Below are 20,366 nucleotides of genomic sequence, written 5' to 3' on the forward strand. Positions count from 1 at the left end.
ATGACATCCCCGCGAATCCATGCTTCTTTAATGTGGGGCCCATAGTATCCATATCATTAAAGTGAATGGGATTGTAAAATTATTAGTTCTTTAATTAGGCAAATTTTTTCCATTCGATGCATGAGGCGCCACGTTTTCTCTCAGAATCACATCGTTCAAACAGTGTTTCTTAAAGCTAGCAGCAAAGTTGTCCCCGTGCTTGTGTGTGCATGGGTCCTAAACATACTTATTTCTTTCACTGCCCCACCACTATCGTGCATTACAATGAACACTATATGCCTTATTGTTCAGGCAAGGTACTCATCAATACATCTGCATGTACTGTGGTACAGGAGAGGATATATATATATATTGCCGATTTGTGAAGCAGATAAATAAAGTTTTAACGGTTGAGGATTCATAGCGCACAAGTCATTTGTCAATTTAGCAGATGATATGCATTTGCTTGTCTTTGGAAAACTAATTCTCAGAGCACTAAGAATCGATGGGCGACCATGCAGTGCAGTATTTCTGATTGAAATACTGACACTTCAAGACTTGACAGGCTCAGAAAAGGGAGGAGAAGGGGCTTCTTAAATCAAAGCCAGCTCTAATTTCATGAAAACCAAAAGTACTCTTCCGACTTTAAATATAAAGCCCTTATATACACTAATATAAGAGTTTTATATTTAGGATTGGATGAGTAGCTTATAAGACAAATGGTCTGGTTTAATGAAAATAAAAGAGTACATATATGTTCTGATATGTAATAGTGATGATACCTGGTCACATCAAATTAATTGCTCAAAGGAGATCACCGTGGGACTTCCTGTGTTATTATAGAAGGAAACCATTTACATTCATTGTTCATAATTACGAAGAAACACATTTTTATTTTTCAGGAAATATGATTAGTGATCTAGTGCCCTGATTTGTAGATCTTCCATTATGGATATAGTGCCATAATCCATTACTCAAGATTCTGCACCAACTCCCGGATATATTAATTAAAGATCCTCTGTCTAACGTACTTAGAGAAGGAATGCTGTGGTCTTTATAAGACTCCATGCTTATTATTTATTACAATTTTTCTCTTTTATCCTCATTCAATGTTAATATAATGAAGAATTGCTTTAGTTTTTTATATGATTGTTTCTTTTCGTTTCTCTTTACTTTCAGGCTTCAGCATAAGACGCTACACCACTTCAATCATGTTATCTTGCAGTGTTCTGATTTGGTTTTCTTTGCTTATGTTATCCTGTAAATAGTTCATTTATGGAGGAAACATCCTTTCCATGGGAAACATTTTTTTTTTTTAATAATTTGGGAAAAGACACTGGGCCATGGTCTACCCCTTGAAATTCGTCTCTGTACTCAATAGATTTTCGCCGTAATCTTTGAAAGAGAACTTTTAAACTGAACATGAAATTAAAGAAGAACAACCTGATTCAGAAAGAGGCTGTGGGATTACAGTCCCCTTGTCTTAATGTTTTCCTAGTTTTCCACTTCACCACTTGTACAAAAGAAGAAGAAGAAAGGATTAGATTTGTGAAATTTAAATTATACACGTTTATCCTATTTTTTTTTTCAAAAAAAATAATAACTACCACAAAACATCAACATGCATACCAAACATTACCACTAAATTTGTGAGCAATAATTTTCCTTGAGTTTTTGATACGCAACCGCAAATAATGCTCTTAGAAGTCCCCCGAGGGCCAATGCTGCTTTATATTTACTTTATTCGAACACTAGCTTTCACACGTAACAAAAGTTATTAAAGACTTTAATTCCACTGGGACGAGTGAACACTATATATTGGTTTATATATGGGAAATTTTTTTACGTGCATTTAAATTCTTCCTATGATATATATCCTTTTCTTTGCCACCAATTAATTCTCCTTAATTATGGCATCCAAATTACATGAATTTATGGCCTTAGTCATAGCGCACAAGTAATTAGCAAAAAAAGAAATACAAAGAACCAATGAGCCAAGGCCAGCATGCATGTGGGACAGCCAAGTTTTCCAAACCTAATCAAGAATCGTCAGCCATTTATGGGGTTTGATTTATAATTAGTTGCAAAAGATTATTATATCATTTCGAGTATTATTGGTTCTCATGATGAAACTCAAGCTTCACCACAAACATAAATTATTCAAGAAAATATAGAGGAATCGCTCAGGAAAAATGTTTATAGTTATTACTGTTAGACGTAATATCTTTCCACCTGCAGCAGTAATGTACTTTAACACGCAACCTACCTTGAGTGCATTTCATAGGAATTTTATACTTCTTGAGAGCTTGTGGTAAGGTGATAGCGTGAGTTTGAGTGGGAGAGAGAGGAGTCTTGATCGCTGAGGTTAATAATGGAGCAAAAAAGGCGTGGTCTTGGGGGTTTGTGCTGCGAGTTCAAGCCATACCTGTTGATGATCTTGGTTCAGTAGGCTGTTCCATATTGTATTTCATCACAGAGGCTTCCTTCGAGCATGGCTTGAATCCTTACGTCTATGCAACCTATCGGAATGTTGTAGCTGGCCTTCCAGGCTTGCACTGTTGCCTTTTGCATACTTTCTTGAGAGGCAGAAACACATGGATCTATTCATGGCGTTTATTGATCTTCCATGATACTTTGACATGTTCTGTTCCCTTAATCTCCTTTCAGCAGCTTTTAACCTCCATATCCAAGGTTTCTCAATGTATCTTACAGTTAACTTTGTCCTATCTCTTGCAGAAAAATGAGGCCGAAGTTGACACTGGCTCTCTTCTTGGGAAATTTTGTGCTTTCTGTGTTGGAGTAAGACTTTAAAGGCAAGCATATTAATTATTCTTATATTTCTACATTCAATGGAAATAATATATAAACTTAATGACATAGTGTATTTCCTTTCAAGAATTTCAGGGTGAGTTTGAGTCTAAACATGTACTTTGTCAGCCTAAAACACACCAATCCAACCTTTGCGACTATATTATTCAACACCCTAGCTTCCATTACCTTCATTGTTGCAGTGATACTTCGGTAATTCTCAAGCTTCTTGATTCACATATAATAGAGATGCAATTGTATGCATTTTCGTTCGTCACTTGTTTGGATCAATTGCAGGATCGAGGTTATTAATCTGCGCAGTCCCCGCAGTATAGCAATAGTGGCCGGGACTTTAGTCTCTTCAGGTGGGGTGATCATCATAACATTATATAGAGGGCCTATAAGAAATGCATCGCCTTGTCTAATATATATTCACAAAAATGATCATATCCATGGACAATGGGTAAAGGGGTCACTCCTTGCAATTGCAAGCTGTGTAGCATGGGCCACCTGGTACATTGTGCGGGTTGGGTTTTCATTTTCCCATCACTAATCAGTTCAGTCAAAAAACTTTCAGAACCTTTAAATACTTGTGCTTTCTTCTAGTTTTTATACCACCAATACTATCCACAATTTCCCCCACTCTGAGAGCCTGAGACAAAGTATATAGAGGCATATAGCGTAAAGAGATACGCTGCACAATTGTCATTGCCTACGTGGATGTGCCTTGTTGGAGAAGCCCAATCAGCAGTTTTTTTTTTTTTGGGGTGAATTCCAATCAGTAGTACGTTTTTACCCTGATTGTCGAACATAACAAATCAGCGTGAAGTATTGGGTTTCTATTTTTGTGGAGTTTAATGAGTGTGACATATGGTTAATTCAGTATCATAGGGGCAATCTTAGCGGTGATTGGTCTGTATTTGCTGATTTGGGGTAAAGAAGAAGGGCAAGTGGGTGACATCAACAGTACAAAAGAGTAATTCAAGTGCAATTCTGATGATCCCAAAAACAGGACACGACCGGAAGTGATGAATTGCCTTTAGATCTTTGAAGAGCTAGAACCTGAAAATTAAACTAGGCATTCCGAGGAAAGTTTGATGTGTGTGTGTATAAGTTCGATCTTACCTGAAATGGTTTCTTTTTTTTTTTTCTTTTTTCTTTTTCTTTTTTCGGCTTTCAAACTGAAAAGAGGAGGAAAATCTGAACTTGAATCTCTTCACTCTTTTTCTGTCTGATCTTTGATCATACATTTAGCTTTCTAAATGTAAAAGGTCCAAGCATGTATATATCTCTCTTAACTGACTCAGCACTCTCAAATTTACTCATGTGAAACTGATTCAACATCATAAATGCTACAACTATGATCATGGCTTGCAGTGCATTTATCAGTATTCTCCCTCTCACAAATTAAGCATGGACGTGCAAACATTATCACGCGTCAACATAAAAAAATAAAGAATAATTAATTATAAGAATAAACTCTAGCGAAAAAAGAAAATATCAGATGTTATAATGTCTAAAATTTATTCTCATTTTTTAAATAATATTTTTTCATAAAAAAAAAATCTAACTTTATGAGATGGCATAAGTATGTGCAAAAAAGACTATTGAACGCGCCAGTGAGAAATATAGATAAGACAGTTTGGAATCCTAAAAAAAAAAAAAAAAAGGAAAATTGAAAAGAACACTCAACAAAGTCATTGTGTGGGATCCTTTGGCTAACAACTTACTTAAGAATTTGGTTATTAATAGAACACAATGACATCACACTATCCATGTAACCAACTCCACTTAATAAGGTAAAACTTGTTGTTGTTGAAATGAACAGAATCCTATGTTCTTCAAAGATTCCATTTGTAACTCAAATAAAATTATCTGAAATAAAAATTACTAGGAACCATGAAGAATATGTAATCAATATATTGTAATTTGGAATGCATGTCTGTAGCAATTCATGTTACTTCCTTCAAACAATATTTTAGCCTGCTTCAGCGCAACATTTAGCTGAAGTGAATAGGCCAAAAAACTACTTCTCAAACTATTTACATGTAACTACCCCTCCCCGTTCATCACATTGTTGAATGGGCACACTAAGAGTCACCAATCACTAAGCAGCTGGAGGCCTGAGTTCATGATCCTGCGATGTGTCACGAGCGGACACAGGCAGATATTGCCACATGGGGTAGTAACCATAGCCTGGGAAAAGAGCCATTTTGTTGACCCCAGCTTGATAAGCAGCGGCATGGGGAGGCATAAATCCTGCGGGTGAAACTGGCAGTGCTTTTAACTGTGCCTCAATCCTTTCTTTATCTGCTTTCAGGACAAGTTTCTCTTCACGAAGTTCATGTTTCTCTGCCTGTCAGGGAAGACAAGAGTTATCAATATGGAATCTAGACTTTGAAAGCTACAAAATATTGAGCAATACAGCACCAAACACAAACGACTGGACCATTTTTTAACAAACAGCTCAGATTCCTCCGAGTCTTACCCATCAGAAAGAATCATTAAACATTATTTCAAAGATGAAGCTTCAGCCAGCGTCATAATTTTTTTTGGGGGCGGGGGGGGATTTCTGGAAGTCCATTCATTAAGAATTTAAGGTGGAAAAAGTTGAGCAAAATGTAAATTCAACGATATTTAATACATAAAGATAAGATTTTTTTTCTTTAAAAAAGTGGGGAAGCTTAAGCTCAATAAAAATTACTATTACTGCTTCACATGTCGCCAACCTTCAACAATTTTATTTCCTCTAACAACTTCTCATTTGTTTCTTTGAGTTCCTGAGCTTCATTTTTAAGCTGATTCAAGATTCTGATGGCGTCATCAAGTATAGCCGATTTATCAGTCCTCACAGGTCTCCCAGGCTCCAAAACAGAGCTCAAGTCATAAAATCTGCAAAGCAAAACAAAAGGCATTAACATGGAATCACAGATGCCTCATCTAGTTCTTGTGCTATGCATATGTTATGTAGAAGTTGCAAAGCAACGTATATCACAATAAAAGCTAAAAAATAGCTCATGAGAAATCTTTAATTCAACACTTGAAAGGATGCATGCCTGTCATTCAGTTTCTCCCTCCGCATTTTCTCACGACAAGCTTTTGTTCCTGGATTGCTTGACAAATTGGGGCGTATTCTACGAACCATCGTCCAGAAATTAATCACAAAAACCAAGTAAGAAAACATTTCAAAATATAGCTTCAATACTCCTTAATTTAAAAAGAAGAAAAGGGCGATTAACCATTCCATCTGTTATGAAAAATGCAATCCAATAAGGTCAGATATTGCAAAATCGAGGATGGCAATCATTTATGGTTCAAATTTTAGACTTTTCCCCTTGACAAATAAATTAGAGACATTAGAAGACAGATGATACCGAACCAAAATCATGTTTTGAAGTTTGAAACCCTTTTCCAGAATAATAGTTCTACCTCGCATTCAAGAAAGTATCGTCACAATTAAAATTAAATCTTAGCAGCAGACTCAGCAATGCATATCCTGTAGACAACTACGCAATTAATACCACAGTTGTGCTCTGAAGTATTATCAGCATGTAAACATTCATAGAAATGCTTAATACATTCCGCTAACTATAGCCAGAGACAAAACTCGAAAGTTTACAAGAAAGGTTTGCAATGAAAGAAATAAATTGATTACCCAAACAAAACTAGGCTTTCCACTTCCTCCAAAATTGATTGAATCTTCTTTACATAAAAATGAAGTTTTAACGAAATCCAAGTAACGACAAAGTCGAAAGAGTAAACTTTTGCCACAAGTTGTAACAGACAAGATACCTCTTCCGGGTGCTCTCTTGAGGAACAATAGCCCCGCCTGAAAAGTCAATTCCCGAGCTCACGCTGACAAATGGAAATAGAGAGAGTTGTGTCAAGCATTCATGCCATCCTCAAACTGGAGCAAGAAGGACACTTAGAAAAACACAGAATCAATTTGGCCTTCCACAAGTAATGAGGTAGTGATTAATTGATAAAATAAAAGGGGGAATAAAGGGGGAAAAGGATTCCGCTGGATGCTTCAACGAGTAAGAAGACAAAGCCTAGTGAAATTCAGGCCTCTTATTGAATCCTCATCACGCACAACTTGCGAGAGATTTAGATGGAATAGAATTTCAGGTAGAGGGCTTTATGAATCCAAAGAGAATAAAATTGAAGAAATCTAAAAACCAAGAAAAGAAACCAAGATTAAATCAGAAAATAAAATTTAAGAACCTCTGATTGGACCAAAGAAAATCGGTGGGCGCCGGCGGTGTATCGTCGATCAAGCTGTAATCGAGGAAATCCCAGCAGCTACCACCTTCCAGCGAATCCATTCGCGGTTCGAGTTCTCAAAAATCGCGCCGTTGTTTGGTGAATCACTTCTCTGCAATGATAAGACATTAGACAAACGCAAAAAGCAAATTTCTTTTATATAAAACACTGCGCGCTGCATTAAACCATCGGTAATTAATTAATTAATTACTACCTCTGTCGCGCTCATTGTTTTGCCTTTTTCTTCTTAATAAAAAGGAATGCACCAATTGAAATAGGTGTATAAGTTCACCAATAAGGAAACCGGCATATAAATTTCAACAAAAATATGATTTAAAAAAATGGGAATGATAGTTAAATTAACGGATTTAATGACAATTTGGATCTAAAATTATTATTTACAATCGATGTGTTCTTATTCCATATTGTCAAATTTAGTATTACTCGTTTGAGGTTTTTCCCATCACATAGCCATAAGCCCTTTGCTTGAGAATGAACCAATATGGATTACCCACTACTTTCGTTCCACTTTTGATTAATTGATTGCGAACGGCTTCTTAATTAATGATCAATCATTTGATTAACTTTAGTGGTTCAGTTTGACAAAATGTAAAAGTATAAATTAATTTGTATAATTAAAATTTAATCTAAAAAATTTATAATTACAAAGTGTGGTGAAGAAAAAAAAAACTAAATTTAGGTTGTTCATTTGTTGATGAATGAATCATATTTAATAAGTTCAGGCCAAAAAAAATCATATTTAATAAGTGAATGAATCTTTTGCTCAAAAAAAAAAAGTGAATGAATCTTATATGAAAGGATAGAAAACAAAGAGAGCATGGGTTAAGATTTTTTTTTTTTTTTGGGACAGCAATGGGTTAAGATTATAATGAACATACATATTCTCTTTTCAATATAACATTGCAACAAATCATTAACACTTATAAATATCTTCAAAACATGTTTTTTGTTTAATTTGTTGATTTCAGGACTTGGAAGTTTGCTGGTAAATATAAATTGAGTCTTACGAGTCATATAATTAGTATATATGACATAACATTGTAAGTTAAAATCTTAAGCCTTTAGTATTAATAGGAACATAAAATCTACATGGAATCATATCAATGGCAGCTGACATAAGACTCCTCTAGGCTCGCGCAGCTTTTTATTGTTGTGCATCTAACTTTCGTCACACATTTTATGGAGTTCTAATGTTCTATATAACTATTTTTCTGTTCATTCACTATTTCTTTAATATGTTTCAATAAATTTTAAATGTTAAAAAGAAGTCTAGTTCTAAAAAAAATTTTAGATTGTTACCGGAAAAAAAAAAAACCTAGCAAGGGTCATAAGTATTTGTTGCTTCATTTATATATATATATATATATATATATCCTAATCATATTGTATTTAGCATTTGTTTTCATTCTTAACGTAATCTTCGACAAGGAAAACCTTTGACAGTTAAATCAGCTGAAGATTTTCCCCCCCCTTCGTCCACGTTTATTCAAATTAACTTGCTTTTTTTTCATAATTTTGTGCAAAAAGAAAATTAGTTTTCGTATCCTGTTCATGGTTTTCCATCGTAATGTAAATTCACACTCTAGTATTAAGAAAAAAGTGTTCAGGTATTGTGGGTAAGCGACAAATTACATTTTTTTTTTAACCATGAATAAATTAGATTCAAACCTGCAGCATCTTACGTTGTGACAAAAAAAAAAAAAAAAAAAAAAAAGAATCTTCAGGGCAGAAACGACGAGATCTATTAGCTTCAAAGATCGAGGAGAAAAGCGTCAACCAATCACATCACATGACGGGGCACCAATACTTAATCTCCAAAAAGGGCAACTCGACAGGTCACATAATACAAATTTATTCAATTTTTTTTGTGAGAGTTCTTTGTGAGTTCCAGCGCAGCGTGTTCCTTTCGACGTCTCCCGCCGGCGCCCGCCCAGTGAGAAGGTGTGGGTGAGTACACGAGGTACGGTGTCGATGGAGGCTCCAGAAATCAGTAAATCTAACTGATTTTCACTGTTGCGAACCACTAACAATACTTCTATCTATCCGTTAAGAGATCACTTAGATCTAATGGACAGCGTTCGTCTTATCAAAGCCATTAAGTTTTTTAAGTTTCCAGCGTTTTCCAGAAGAAAATTTTACTGAATTGTTTTTTTTTTTTTACCCACAGCTCTTCTAAGGATGGGCTCAGTAGATTAGATGTCTGCGTCTCACCCCTTGTTTTTTTCCCTGACGATCAGTGCTGAGATGGACAAGAGAACTCTGTTTCGCTTTCCTTTTTCTTTAGATTTGATTTCGTTTCTTTGTTCGCTTTTTTTTTTTTTTAACTTTCTTTGTTCGCTTTACTTGGGTTGTAAGCTCTCACAAGAATGACAAGTTCTTTTTAATGGCCCAAAAAACGAACAACTCAAAATTTGCCCTACTCCATGAAAGAAGAAGAGATTGCCGGAGAAAACAGGCAACATATCATTAATGCTAATTACAAAATTTCATTTCTTTGAAACTTTCAATTCAAATGCTGCTTTGTTTGAATTCCAGGGGCCCCATAGAAAGAGATAAATCAGCTAGATCATACAACTACCTGTAATAATTATTAGTATTACTTTCCAGTAGTATAAGTAGGATATTTCCGACAATAAATGCCACGATGTTACAAGGTATATGTTACACCCATGACCAATTATTACAAAATTTATGGCACCATCTTCTACAAAAAAGAAAGAACAAATGAATTCAGATTTAAAAACCGCTGCAAGAGGACTTACCCACTCAACAATGGATATCGTAAACCTTAAAACACAAGTATGTAACCCAAAGAGCAAACTAAGAGCTCATTTGTAATGCTGAGAAACCTCCCAAACTAGCTTATCCATGAACTGGCATTTCTTGTCATATCCCCAGCCCGGGTTGCTCTGTGATGTTCCATATCAAGCAAACATCAGTATACAGTTTAATATAGTGTGCGTACTTCCAAATCAGCATTTTTCACGCTTAAATTCAGGAAAGAAATCTCAGAGGCAGAATTATCAATTTCAACAAACCATATGGTGTTGCATCGTTTACGCAAAATCATTGCATATCACCACTGCAAGCACATATAATTTGTAGACTCGTAGCATTGCGTATTTCCCAAAAAAAAAAAAAAAAGAAAAGAAAAGGTCCATCACGTGAAAATGAACTCAAGAAATAAATCGCCTGGTCTTGTCAAAAATAACTCCAGGTGACAGCAGACAATGTTGTGGGTCTTGGACTGTTTTCAGTTAGACTAGCCACATATGTGTGTATTTTATTCAATCCTTTAAGAATAAATTACCATTTAAAAGAGATCCCAACATAAAGGAAGCCATTGTTTTAACCTAAAGAAATAGCAACACGATCAGTTAATGGAGAGCCAGAATCCAACACACAAAAAACTTCTGTCATCTGCCACTGAGTTTAATCAATATTAGGGCGATGCCAGTAACACCCCCCCCCCCCAAAAAAAAAAAAAAAACTACTATCTCGCTGGATGTGACTGTAGTAATGACACGATCTCCAACTGACAAAATGAAAATTATGGAGAACACTATAAGACCATAATAATGTTAACAAGTTCCACACTGAGAGAAAAATTAACATCGCGAAACAAAATTCCAAAACACAGCCTCCATGCAGAAGATAAAGTGGTCGTTTTACATATCTAATCTTGTAATATGATATCCAAAATCTTTAGAAACAAATTGCACACCCTTAGTTCATCCAAGCATAAAAAGGAAGAAAAGGAGAGAGGAGGATTGCATGACTCAACCTCAGGATGCTAGAACATTAAACACTCCCCTATAAAAAAAGTCCCGTGCATCTAAGATTTGGAGATTAGAAACATATTACGAATTTCTATTAAAAATGAAATGATATGTACTATTACTAGTATGGGCTGACAACGATCAGCTCACTGTCCCTTAAATCAGTGAATCTCAGGCCAAATTCTGACAATGGCAACCACTAACTATTTATTTATTAATACATTTACAAAAACTCATCGCAGTATAAAGCAGTACATAGCACAAAATTAGTTAGCATTGGAAGGATCAGATTTATTAGATTAAATAATTAGATTTGAAATTTCCTCATCCTATCAGGAGAAATATAAATAGATCAAACTCAAGGGTTAATTTTCCCATAATTATCATTACCAATGCCCACTACTTAATTCAGAATCAACATCTTACATCAATTCCAACCTTCAAGAATATGAAATGTACTTTGAATGTGAATATATATTATTTTAACCTGCCATTCTAACATGCTTGTGTTTATAACCTATCATTCACTGGCTATCATCTCATAGAAATTCTCAGCAAATCATATAATGTTTCTCTACTAGATTTACATTTCTAGCCCATCTAAATTCAAAAGCATACAGTAAACATGAGAGAGTTATCCCCCAACCCCAATATAAGAAGAAGAAGAATGAAAGAAAGAAGGGGGGAGGAATATTTCCCTACTCAACCACAAGAACAGGCAAATATTGGCAGAGACACATGTAAAGGCCAACTTAGAAAAGAAGCAACTTCCCAAGTAAAGACATCTCATGCCTAAGAAATTAGTAAAATGGCATTTTAGCATTTAATCCAAACAGGCCAACTTAGTAGAGAAGCAACTTCCCAAGCAAAGCCATCTCATGCCTAAGAAATTAGTAAAATGGCATTTCAGCATTTAATAATCCAAACCTGAAGAGAAAGGACAGCACGATCAGTAAATTGCTTCACAGAAGATGGCGCATTTTGAGGAAGAGTTTTAGCTACTCTTTCTAATTCTTCTTGTTGTGTCTTTGCGGTCACCCTATCTGGTCCACTGTAGTGATCAACAATCTTCTTCAATAATGGAACACTTGCCATTGTCTCTTCCATTATTTCCTAGAAAATTGTATGTCAGAAAAATTGGGGGAAAAGACAAACATCTCCAATAAGCACCCCCCACCCACATCATGTCTCACCAAAGCATATGACTACTTCTAAACCTTGCATGAGTACAACATTTATCTGAATGTGCTTGTAATATAGAACGAATAAAGCGAAGCCATTGACAAGCTGTAAGATGACCAGTAACCATAATCTCAGATGATACAGATTAACAAGGTACACAATAAAATCTTTAGTCATTTATCTGAATGTGCTCGTAATATAGATCCAATAAAGCGAAGCCATTGACAAAAGCTGTAAGATGACCAGTAACCATAATCTCAGATGATACAGATTAACAAGCTACACAATAACATCTTTATTCGTTAAAAGACAGCTAGACGGCTAGACAACAGACGCGGCAGAATATTGACATCCATCCTTCAGCTAAGGATCTCCCACAGAACACATGAAGCCAGAAGAAGCTATCAAAAAAGAAACGCATGCCTTCACATAAGTTGACCAGTAAAAAGGTTGAGAAACAGGCATATTATATATTGACATGGAAGCAATCAGCCAGTTTGTAGAGAACAGCAACATAACATATGATAAACAAACATGTCTTGCTAGATATTATCTCCAACAAGGAATATGGCAAGCTCAGATGTTTTAAAAGAAATTTGATGGCAAATCATCCACCATGAATAAGATCAGCAATTAAATCTATTTCCCACTGTTGAACCAAAAAAAGTGAATACCTCCCATTCTTCTTGGCTCTTAATCCCTTCATACACCATCAAGAAAGGCTTCACCTTCTCAAGTGCATCCCTTAGTGGAATTGGCGGTTTCTCATCAATATCTGGATTCCTATCAAACTCACCCATCAAATATTCTGGTTCAAATTCTATCTGCAGTTGGCAAACAACAAACAGAAAAGTAGGAATTGTCAACATTATAATGATAATTTACTTAATAAAGGAAGAATATAAGATTAATTAAATAAGTTCAGTTATATATTTGTTGCCAAGACGTCTTCGGAGTTGGTTTGATTAAACCTGATGGCCTTAGCATGCAATAGAGGTAACCTTTTTTCATTTGGGTACCTTCTACCACCAGAAAGGGAACAGTGAACCTTCAGTCAGCTAATTACAACACACAAATCACGCTCACCAAATAACAAAGATCAAAATTACTATCAGACCTTCCCATGATTTTCTCAACAAATACGCATGGGCATCTACAATCACCACTTACCGCACAATTTATGTCCAATGCATCCAAATATTCATCATACAATGGTGAGGGTAAAACTGTATCAGCCAACTCCTCAAATCCTTCAACCAATTGATTCATCACCTCAGGCCCAACCTTCTCAGCTAACTTCTCACCACTATCATCTGGATCTTCAAAATAAACCCCTGCTGAAGAGGTATCAATACGCTGATCCCGACCATCCCTTTCTCCTCTGTCCCTCCCTCTGAACCTTTCCCTCCCATCTCGTCCTCGGCCCTGGCCTCTACCTTGACCAGGCCCAGCTGCAAATTGTCCTCTTCCTCTGCCAGTGGCACCTCCTTTATCCGTTACTTGTGATAAAATTTGTCGTGCATTCCTTACAGCATCTTCCCGACTTAGTGCTGCTTGACTCTTAGACACAGTCTTAGATGCAGTGGCGTCCGAAGTTTGTGGGGCACGTAGATGCCGATTCTCTTCCTTGACTTGGTTCTCTGGATCAGTCTGCTTCATTGGCTTTCCCCTCCCAAGTCCTGACAACACCCCCGCCATATTCCCCAGAAGTTTATTACTGGCCTCACGATTGCCAATGCTAGAAATGGGTTTAGTTTCAGTTGTTGGACTACTGCTATCATCTCTTTTAAAGAACATAGGTTTTTTGGGTCCTGAATCATTAGTTGGTTGAGATAACGGTTGACTGGTGACTTGGCCACGGCCTGTGGATTGTGGTTTTAAAGAAGATAAAAAGGATGAGAATGAAGGGCGGCCTGAGGAAGGAGGAGGAAGGGGCTTGCCTCGGCCATGACCAAGACCAGAAGGTCCAGAACCAGGAGGAATGGGTGACTCGGGTGAGTCAGATTTTGACTCATTGAAGTCGGGCTTGCCCAGGGCTTGTTCACTAGTGAGAGGGCTGCCACTGCCACGACCACGGCCACGGCCACCTGCACCTGAATTGGAGAAAGTTGAGTATGGAACCAGTGTTTGTCTAGCATGGGAGATATTGGTGTTAGGAAGCCTTGTTCCAAATCCAATGTTTCCTCTCATTGAGGTGGCACAAATGCTTTAGAAATGGAAGTTCTGTGTTTGATGAAGAAGACTGAATTGCACAGGTCAGAGAGGTTTCTGCCGCATCTACCTGAATGAAAGAAATACACATGCATCATCAATTTATTCAATGCGTAGCAAAGGAAAGGAAACATGGGAGAATTATTTCAAAACCACGGTAATGATTCACAGAAACACCAAAGTTACAAAGAACTATTCAGTCAGATGACAGCAGCAATCATTTATGCACACACATTAACAGATTGATTATCGAGACTTTTAATCATTAAAAATACAAGTGACACACGACACCTTAATCACTCTGCCTCTCTCACATTATCTTCTTAATTTTACAGACATATATTGAACAACTTAGTGATAAGGGCAAACATCTGTTAATAAGTTTTTCCTTGCTCTATACTTCTCTGCCTTTTCCATTTCTCCATTTAGCTTTTATTACATTATAGCAGCCGTAATACTCTTGTACAAGTTCTCTGACTTTAAGCCATTGGATGCATTATATCCACTGAACTCACTTAAAAACAACACTGAAGGAAGATTTTGAAATAACCGAATTTTTTAAAAACACTTTTAGACTAACAGAAAATCAACCATAAGAGTGGATTTTCCTCTCACCCAAACACTGACTTGGTACGATTATTGAACCATAAATTAAAATAAGTAGTTCAAAGGCGCTACACTGAAGTTTCAACCGGAAGTGAGAGATGGGGATAGTTGGAAAATATGAAATACACCAGGAGGCGTACAGATTACAGAAGAGAATGCGAGCAGAAGAAGAGCTGGAAGACTTACCGCGGACAAAGACCAAGGAGATACGCCGAATACGAGGACGACTGCGATGGAAGACGATGCGAGTGGTGGAGGAACGCCGACGACGCTCACGGCGGCGATGAAGACGACAGTGAGGCCCGGAGAAATGAACGACAAAATAGGAAGGGAGGGGCCTAGGGTATTCGATTTCCATTTTTCAGCATTTGGAGTTTTTTGTTCATTTAAACAAAACGACGTAGTTTCTTCCATGTTTAGGGGGGCAAAAAAAAAAACATGATTAAACCCAGTGAACCTGGAGCCTGCTTCTTGAGAGTTGATACCGTGCTTTCCGAATCTGCAACACAGAAAGGCCCAATTGCTTATTGTTTGGCGAAAGGAGCGTGGATGCCTGTGATTTGATTAGGAAAATAGTTTACGTTTTCATCCTTGTTGATTTCCTTCCACTGCTAGAATCGTTTCTTTTGTTGACAGAAAAAGATCGTTTTTTATGGCAATGAAAGTTTTCAGTTTCTACCAAAAAAGCCGATATAAAGGGGGCCGGAATTTTTTTTTTTTTTTAAAAAAAGGGGAAATAGAAGAGTGTTTCATGAAGAAAGACCCTATTTTGGTAGCTTCAGACTTCGTCTATTGTAGTCATCTGTAACGATATGCTCAATCAAATAGTAATCAGCAAAAGTAGCATGGAATTAACGCAGTCGGCTAAGTCTTAAAAATAATACCGAAAACATAAAACTTAACACAAATAGCAAAATGCTACCACCTCCGATCTTTAAAATAAACCTCGTTTGATTTTTATTTTGGTTCTAATTATAAGACCACCAATCCACTTTGTCTCATATTTATACATTCTTTCCTAAGATAGTCTCTCTAATAATAGTAGTTCTAGCTAATAAACTTGATTAGTAAGGATTATTTTAGGAAAGACAACACCTATTTATTACAAATAACTAACTAAACTTATTTCATTAATCTCTTCAAATTAGTCAACTAGCTCTTATAATTAGAACCAGAGGTAGTAGTTTCATAACGGCTGTGTTAAATTATTAGATCTGTGCAGTTGTGTGATATAAATTTTATAGATCTTTTCGCCTTATTAAATTTTATTTTTAAGTCAAATTTTATCCTCCATGTGATCTTCATTGGGAAAAAAACGCTTAATTTTAACCAAAACCACGGTCACAGCTATGCGTCATTCTGTTTTTTTTTTTCCCAAAAAAAAAATCACACGCCCTAACTGCAGTTGAAACTCGCCGCAGTTCTTTCCTCACTAATCACAATCATACAATGCTCGTATCCCATTATTAAAATCTGGCAAAAAAAAAAAAGAAGAAAGAAGCATACCACTATTAAAAGGGGGACAGTTTCTGGCTATAAAAATATTTCTGTTCTTATTGTGGATCGGTTGCTCTCAACTGTCGACAAAGATGAAGCCAACATCTCATCCTTCATAACCCTGTGTCTCAGATCCCGCAGCCCCCAGCCTTGCCCATGCTTAACCGCACATTCTCAAGGCCCAAACAACCAATCCACTCTCCTAATCAAAGAAAACTATATATACTGTTTTGAGGGCTCCGGAGTAAAAAATTTTAAAACGATATGCAAAGAATGAGTTAAAAAAAAAACGACTCACTTTAAAAAAAAAACAAGTTTAAATTCTGAAAAATGTATTTATTGAAAGAAGGAAAAACTATGCTCTAATCTGAAAGGAAAAACCCTTAATTAAAAAAAAAAACAACAATGTATAAGAAGATTAGGAATTGGGGCCGAATCCCCAGCGTCTCATCACATGCAATGCAAAAAAGGGGGGGGAATTTAGGATATGGGAGTCAGGATTGGCAACTTAGAGTTGACTGTGTCTCAAAACCCAAAAGGGATTTCCAAATTAAGAATGTGGAGGCAGAGTTTGGGTTGGAAATACGATGATATAACAATTGGGACCAACCTTAACAATTAGCTGTGGTATCTTTGAAGGTATAAAATTATTCCAACCTCTGATTATATGTATTGGTTCTTGCAAGCTGTACACTCTGATATCAAACTGTGGCACTGTAACGCACCACGAAAACCAAACAAACCAGCCAGCCAACCAAAAAATAAAACATGTACAACCAAACTTTCCTTCCATCTACCAGCATGACAACACAGTTTTGTGTGCACAGAACTTGATTTTGGGGCTGGGTTAAAATCCAACGCTATACGCCTCACTTCACTTGCATGACATCTAACTTTTAACTGTATGGTGTTAAAAGAAAAACAGGTTTTGTGGCTTTATTACAGCGTTCGTACAATAGGAGAGAAGAACCAATTTGCTCGACTTTCTTTCTTTATTAATAAACATTGGATTCTCTTTTTTGGTAACAGGTCAGATTCTAAGATTCTCCGTTGCTTTCATCTTCGCTGTTAACAGTTTTTATAGCTGAGATTTCCTCGCTCGGCCCCTCTTTCTTTCTCCCCATTTGATTGATATTAATATCAGACTAGGATACTGGAAAATAGCTAAATTGACCCATGTCCAGGAGAAAAGGTTTCCTTAAAGGGCTAAAAAAGTTGTGGCTTTAATTCTTGCAATGATGCTCGTAATCATGGCTTCGAGCCCTTTTCCAGTTTACTTTTATAAAGAAAAGTGAGAGAGCTCAGCCATGAAAGGAGCCTACCTGATAGTACCAATTTAGATTTTAAACACTGAACTTAATGCCATAGGATCGGATAGGTGCTATATCAAACTGAAAGAACTAAATAAATGTCAGAGCAGAAGGCATGGCTTTCGAGCTAAAAATAAATGCAATTGAATATCTCTGTCATTACAACCCTATGCTCTTCTTCTATTGATTACATTACATTCTAATGGTAATCTCTATTTCACAAAAGTTCTAGAATGAGAAATGAGATGTGCTGGCTCGCACACACAAACTAGAAAACATTTCAGTGGTCCACATAAACAGGTAGGACTGAACTTCTGGATCTACTGCTACCATGTCCGAAGGAAAAGAATGATCTTTTGACTCTACCACTACTGCTACCACACCCTTCAATGCAGGACGATGATACCTCACTCACTTCTTGCCTGTTCTGCTTCTTCAAAGCTTCTTGAACTGCCATGTACAACTGTCTATCCCCTGAAGAATCCATGGAGAAGGACCTTCTTATGGGCTGTACTGAAAATTGCTCATCTTTACCTCTAGTGTCGATGCATTCATCCCCCATGCTCGTCACTTTCTGAAACTTCCATGGTTTTTTCTGCTGCCCCATTATCTTCCCAGGCGAAGGACTCACCTCTCGTGGTGGGTTTTCTCTTTCCTGCCTTCCATTGGAGTTCTGGTCTCTACCGTGACCGTTGGTGCTGAGTTCAATCACAACGAAATCTTCATCCCCACCACTGAGATTTTCGCCATACGGGCGTCGATCTTGCGAGGAGGGTCTGGAATTTAGAATCTGATCGATTTGGAATCTGCTTGATAGAGAAATGCTTGTTCTGCAAAGTGGGCAATTGGCGTTGTTCTGAAGCCAAACATCGATGCAATCTATGTGGAACACATGGCTGCAATTCGGTATAATCCTCAGCTTCTCCTTCTCGCGGAACTCGTTCAAGCAAACAGAGCATTCCGTGAAGCTTCGCTCTCCGGATTCTCTGTTTTCCTCTGCTTTGTAATGGATGACTGGGATTAATCGGATCACCGCCTCGTCGAGTCCTCGAGGCTCTGTGCCCGCCGGTGAATATGTCATCGGTGGCTCTTCTCGCCTCCGGGATGGAGAGAACCGTCTTAGGAGATCTATGCGGTGCCAATTGAGGCAGCATTTGATGACGAAGATATAGTAGCTAACGAGCAAGAAAGCTGTGGCTAGTATCCCTATTATAGCGATGGCTATAATGGGAAAACTGGTACTCGCAGAATGAGAATGTGAGTGAAGGATTGAACTCACTGGGCTTGATAATGGCGAAAGAGGTTGTGACCCAGAAATCAGCAATCTTCTTCCTGCAAGATCCATATCAGATGTGAAAGAAAAAGCAGAGAAATGGGCTCTCCAGTCCTCTTTAGATCTCTGTCATGAGCACGAGTCATGAATAGAAAGAATGTAGAAAACAGAGAGGAAGAGAGAAGACCCAGGAGGGGACTTTAAATGAGGGGGGTGGTGAGGGGGGACATGATAGGGATTTGATTATAATTGAATGAAATGTTGTCAAATCCGATTTCTTTAATGAGGTTGGAGAGTGAGGTCAGTGTACGTAGCTGGTGATTTTCTCTCCCGGTTTCCCAGAAAGTTTGGCTAGAAAATGGGTGAACCGTCTTGATCACTGTTCATTTTTTAATCTAACAGAAGCGTATGGTCCAATTTTTTTTCAGGAAAAAAAAAAAAGGAGAAGGCTTTCATACAAGAATCATTGTGGGTGGCAAGAGAATTGACAGTGAACGATGAACCATGTGTTTCTTTGAATTTGACTGATACTAATAAATATGTGTTGAAAATGTCAAAGTTTGAAACCTCGTGGTCTAATCCGTGCACTCACACACAAAAAATCATTTCTTTAGTCCATCATTATTTTTCTCGCAAGGTGCAGAAGTAATCCCGTTGTGTCCCTTAAACGGGCCTGCCTTTGATGCCCTGTCCTGTATGGCATTAAGGTGAGTAGTACGTTTTCAAATGATCATTGCGCGCTTTATACTTTTCTTTGTGATCAAAATCAAAATTTGGCAAGACTTGAATTTGAAGACATCATGTATTTGTCTGTTAGTTCGTTAGGATAGCAGAAGAGTTAATAACTTAGTATGATTTTTACCAGGGTGTTAAAAAGTTAGGTGAATAATATCAGCCACGTGAAATGAAATCTCCCTGTTCTAATGATGGTTGATTCATACATTCAATCATTTACACCTTCTCAAACCAAAAAGATGAAAACACTCATAACTCCGATTTACTTTGGTTGGAATCTATAGGTGGAGAGAGTTATAAAGTATCATTTAATGTGGAAGATTGGGTGAATAATTTGGAGACTAATGAGCAAACAAAAAGAAAGAACCCTCCACTTGCATCATTTAAGAGAACCAATACTCTCAATCATGCATAATCATCAACCACCCATATTAAAAGAGAAGAGGCAAAAAAAAAGTCACAAGGCGCACATGCAGCCCATAATAACACCATTGAATCCTTAATCACAGGCCTTGCCAGTGATGGGAAAATGTTGACTTGTGGGAAGATAGTGTTCAGAGGCCACTTTTTGGCGTCTGCCCCGCCTCTATTATTTGAAAAAAGCTTGACCCAAAAACAGCAAAGTTTCCTATGCGTGAGGGCATAGAATACGATTGGGTGGGTCCCAAAATAGTGAGGCCTTTTGTCAATTAAAGGGTTCAG

The 20,366-nt window shown here is 37.2% G+C and overlaps 3 protein-coding genes and 1 pseudogene across 4 annotated transcripts; 1 reads left to right on the forward strand and 3 right to left on the reverse strand.

Annotated features, from left to right (window-relative positions):
- The first annotated feature begins 2,350 nt into the window (after positions 1-2,350).
- Positions 2,351-3,767, forward strand: LOC114736955 (WAT1-related protein At4g08300-like; annotated as a pseudogene).
- A 907-nt stretch (positions 3,768-4,674) lies between these two features.
- Positions 4,675-7,172, reverse strand: LOC114736947 (transcription factor bHLH104). The gene is made up of 5 exons (XM_028924826.1): positions 7,012-7,172; positions 6,580-6,642; positions 5,844-5,921; positions 5,517-5,679; positions 4,675-5,143 (listed from the first exon to the last, which is right to left on the reverse strand). The coding sequence occupies exons 1-5, from the start codon at positions 7,110-7,112 to the stop codon at positions 4,895-4,897; spliced, it is 654 nt and encodes a 217-aa protein (XP_028780659.1). The 5' UTR covers positions 7,113-7,172; the 3' UTR covers positions 4,675-4,894.
- A 2,446-nt stretch (positions 7,173-9,618) lies between these two features.
- Positions 9,619-15,203, reverse strand: LOC114736960 (uncharacterized). 2 transcript variants are annotated; one of them, XM_028924841.1, is made up of 5 exons: positions 15,075-15,203; positions 13,203-14,313; positions 12,707-12,856; positions 11,778-11,963; positions 9,619-9,980 (listed from the first exon to the last, which is right to left on the reverse strand). In XM_028924841.1, exons 2-5 carry the CDS (start codon positions 14,220-14,222, stop codon positions 9,900-9,902), a joined length of 1,437 nt encoding a protein of 478 aa, XP_028780674.1. In that variant the 5' UTR covers positions 14,223-14,313; positions 15,075-15,203; the 3' UTR covers positions 9,619-9,899. The 2 variants fall into 2 exon arrangements, with proteins under 2 accessions (XP_028780674.1, XP_028780673.1); XM_028924840.1 differs by having other exon boundaries at positions 15,036-15,202.
- A 2,573-nt stretch (positions 15,204-17,776) lies between these two features.
- Positions 17,777-19,142, reverse strand: LOC114736959 (RING-H2 finger protein ATL1-like). The gene has a single exon (XM_028924839.1). It carries the CDS (start codon positions 18,999-19,001, stop codon positions 17,937-17,939), a length of 1,065 nt encoding a protein of 354 aa, XP_028780672.1. The 5' UTR covers positions 19,002-19,142; the 3' UTR covers positions 17,777-17,936.
- Positions 19,143-20,366: the final 1,224 nt, after the last annotated feature.

This window comes from Neltuma alba, unplaced genomic scaffold (assembly GCF_004799145.2).
Source record: "Neltuma alba isolate B1F8T4 unplaced genomic scaffold, ASM479914v2 tig00013391_pilon, whole genome shotgun sequence".
In the NCBI taxonomy this organism is placed as follows: domain Eukaryota; kingdom Viridiplantae; phylum Streptophyta; class Magnoliopsida; order Fabales; family Fabaceae; genus Neltuma; species Neltuma alba.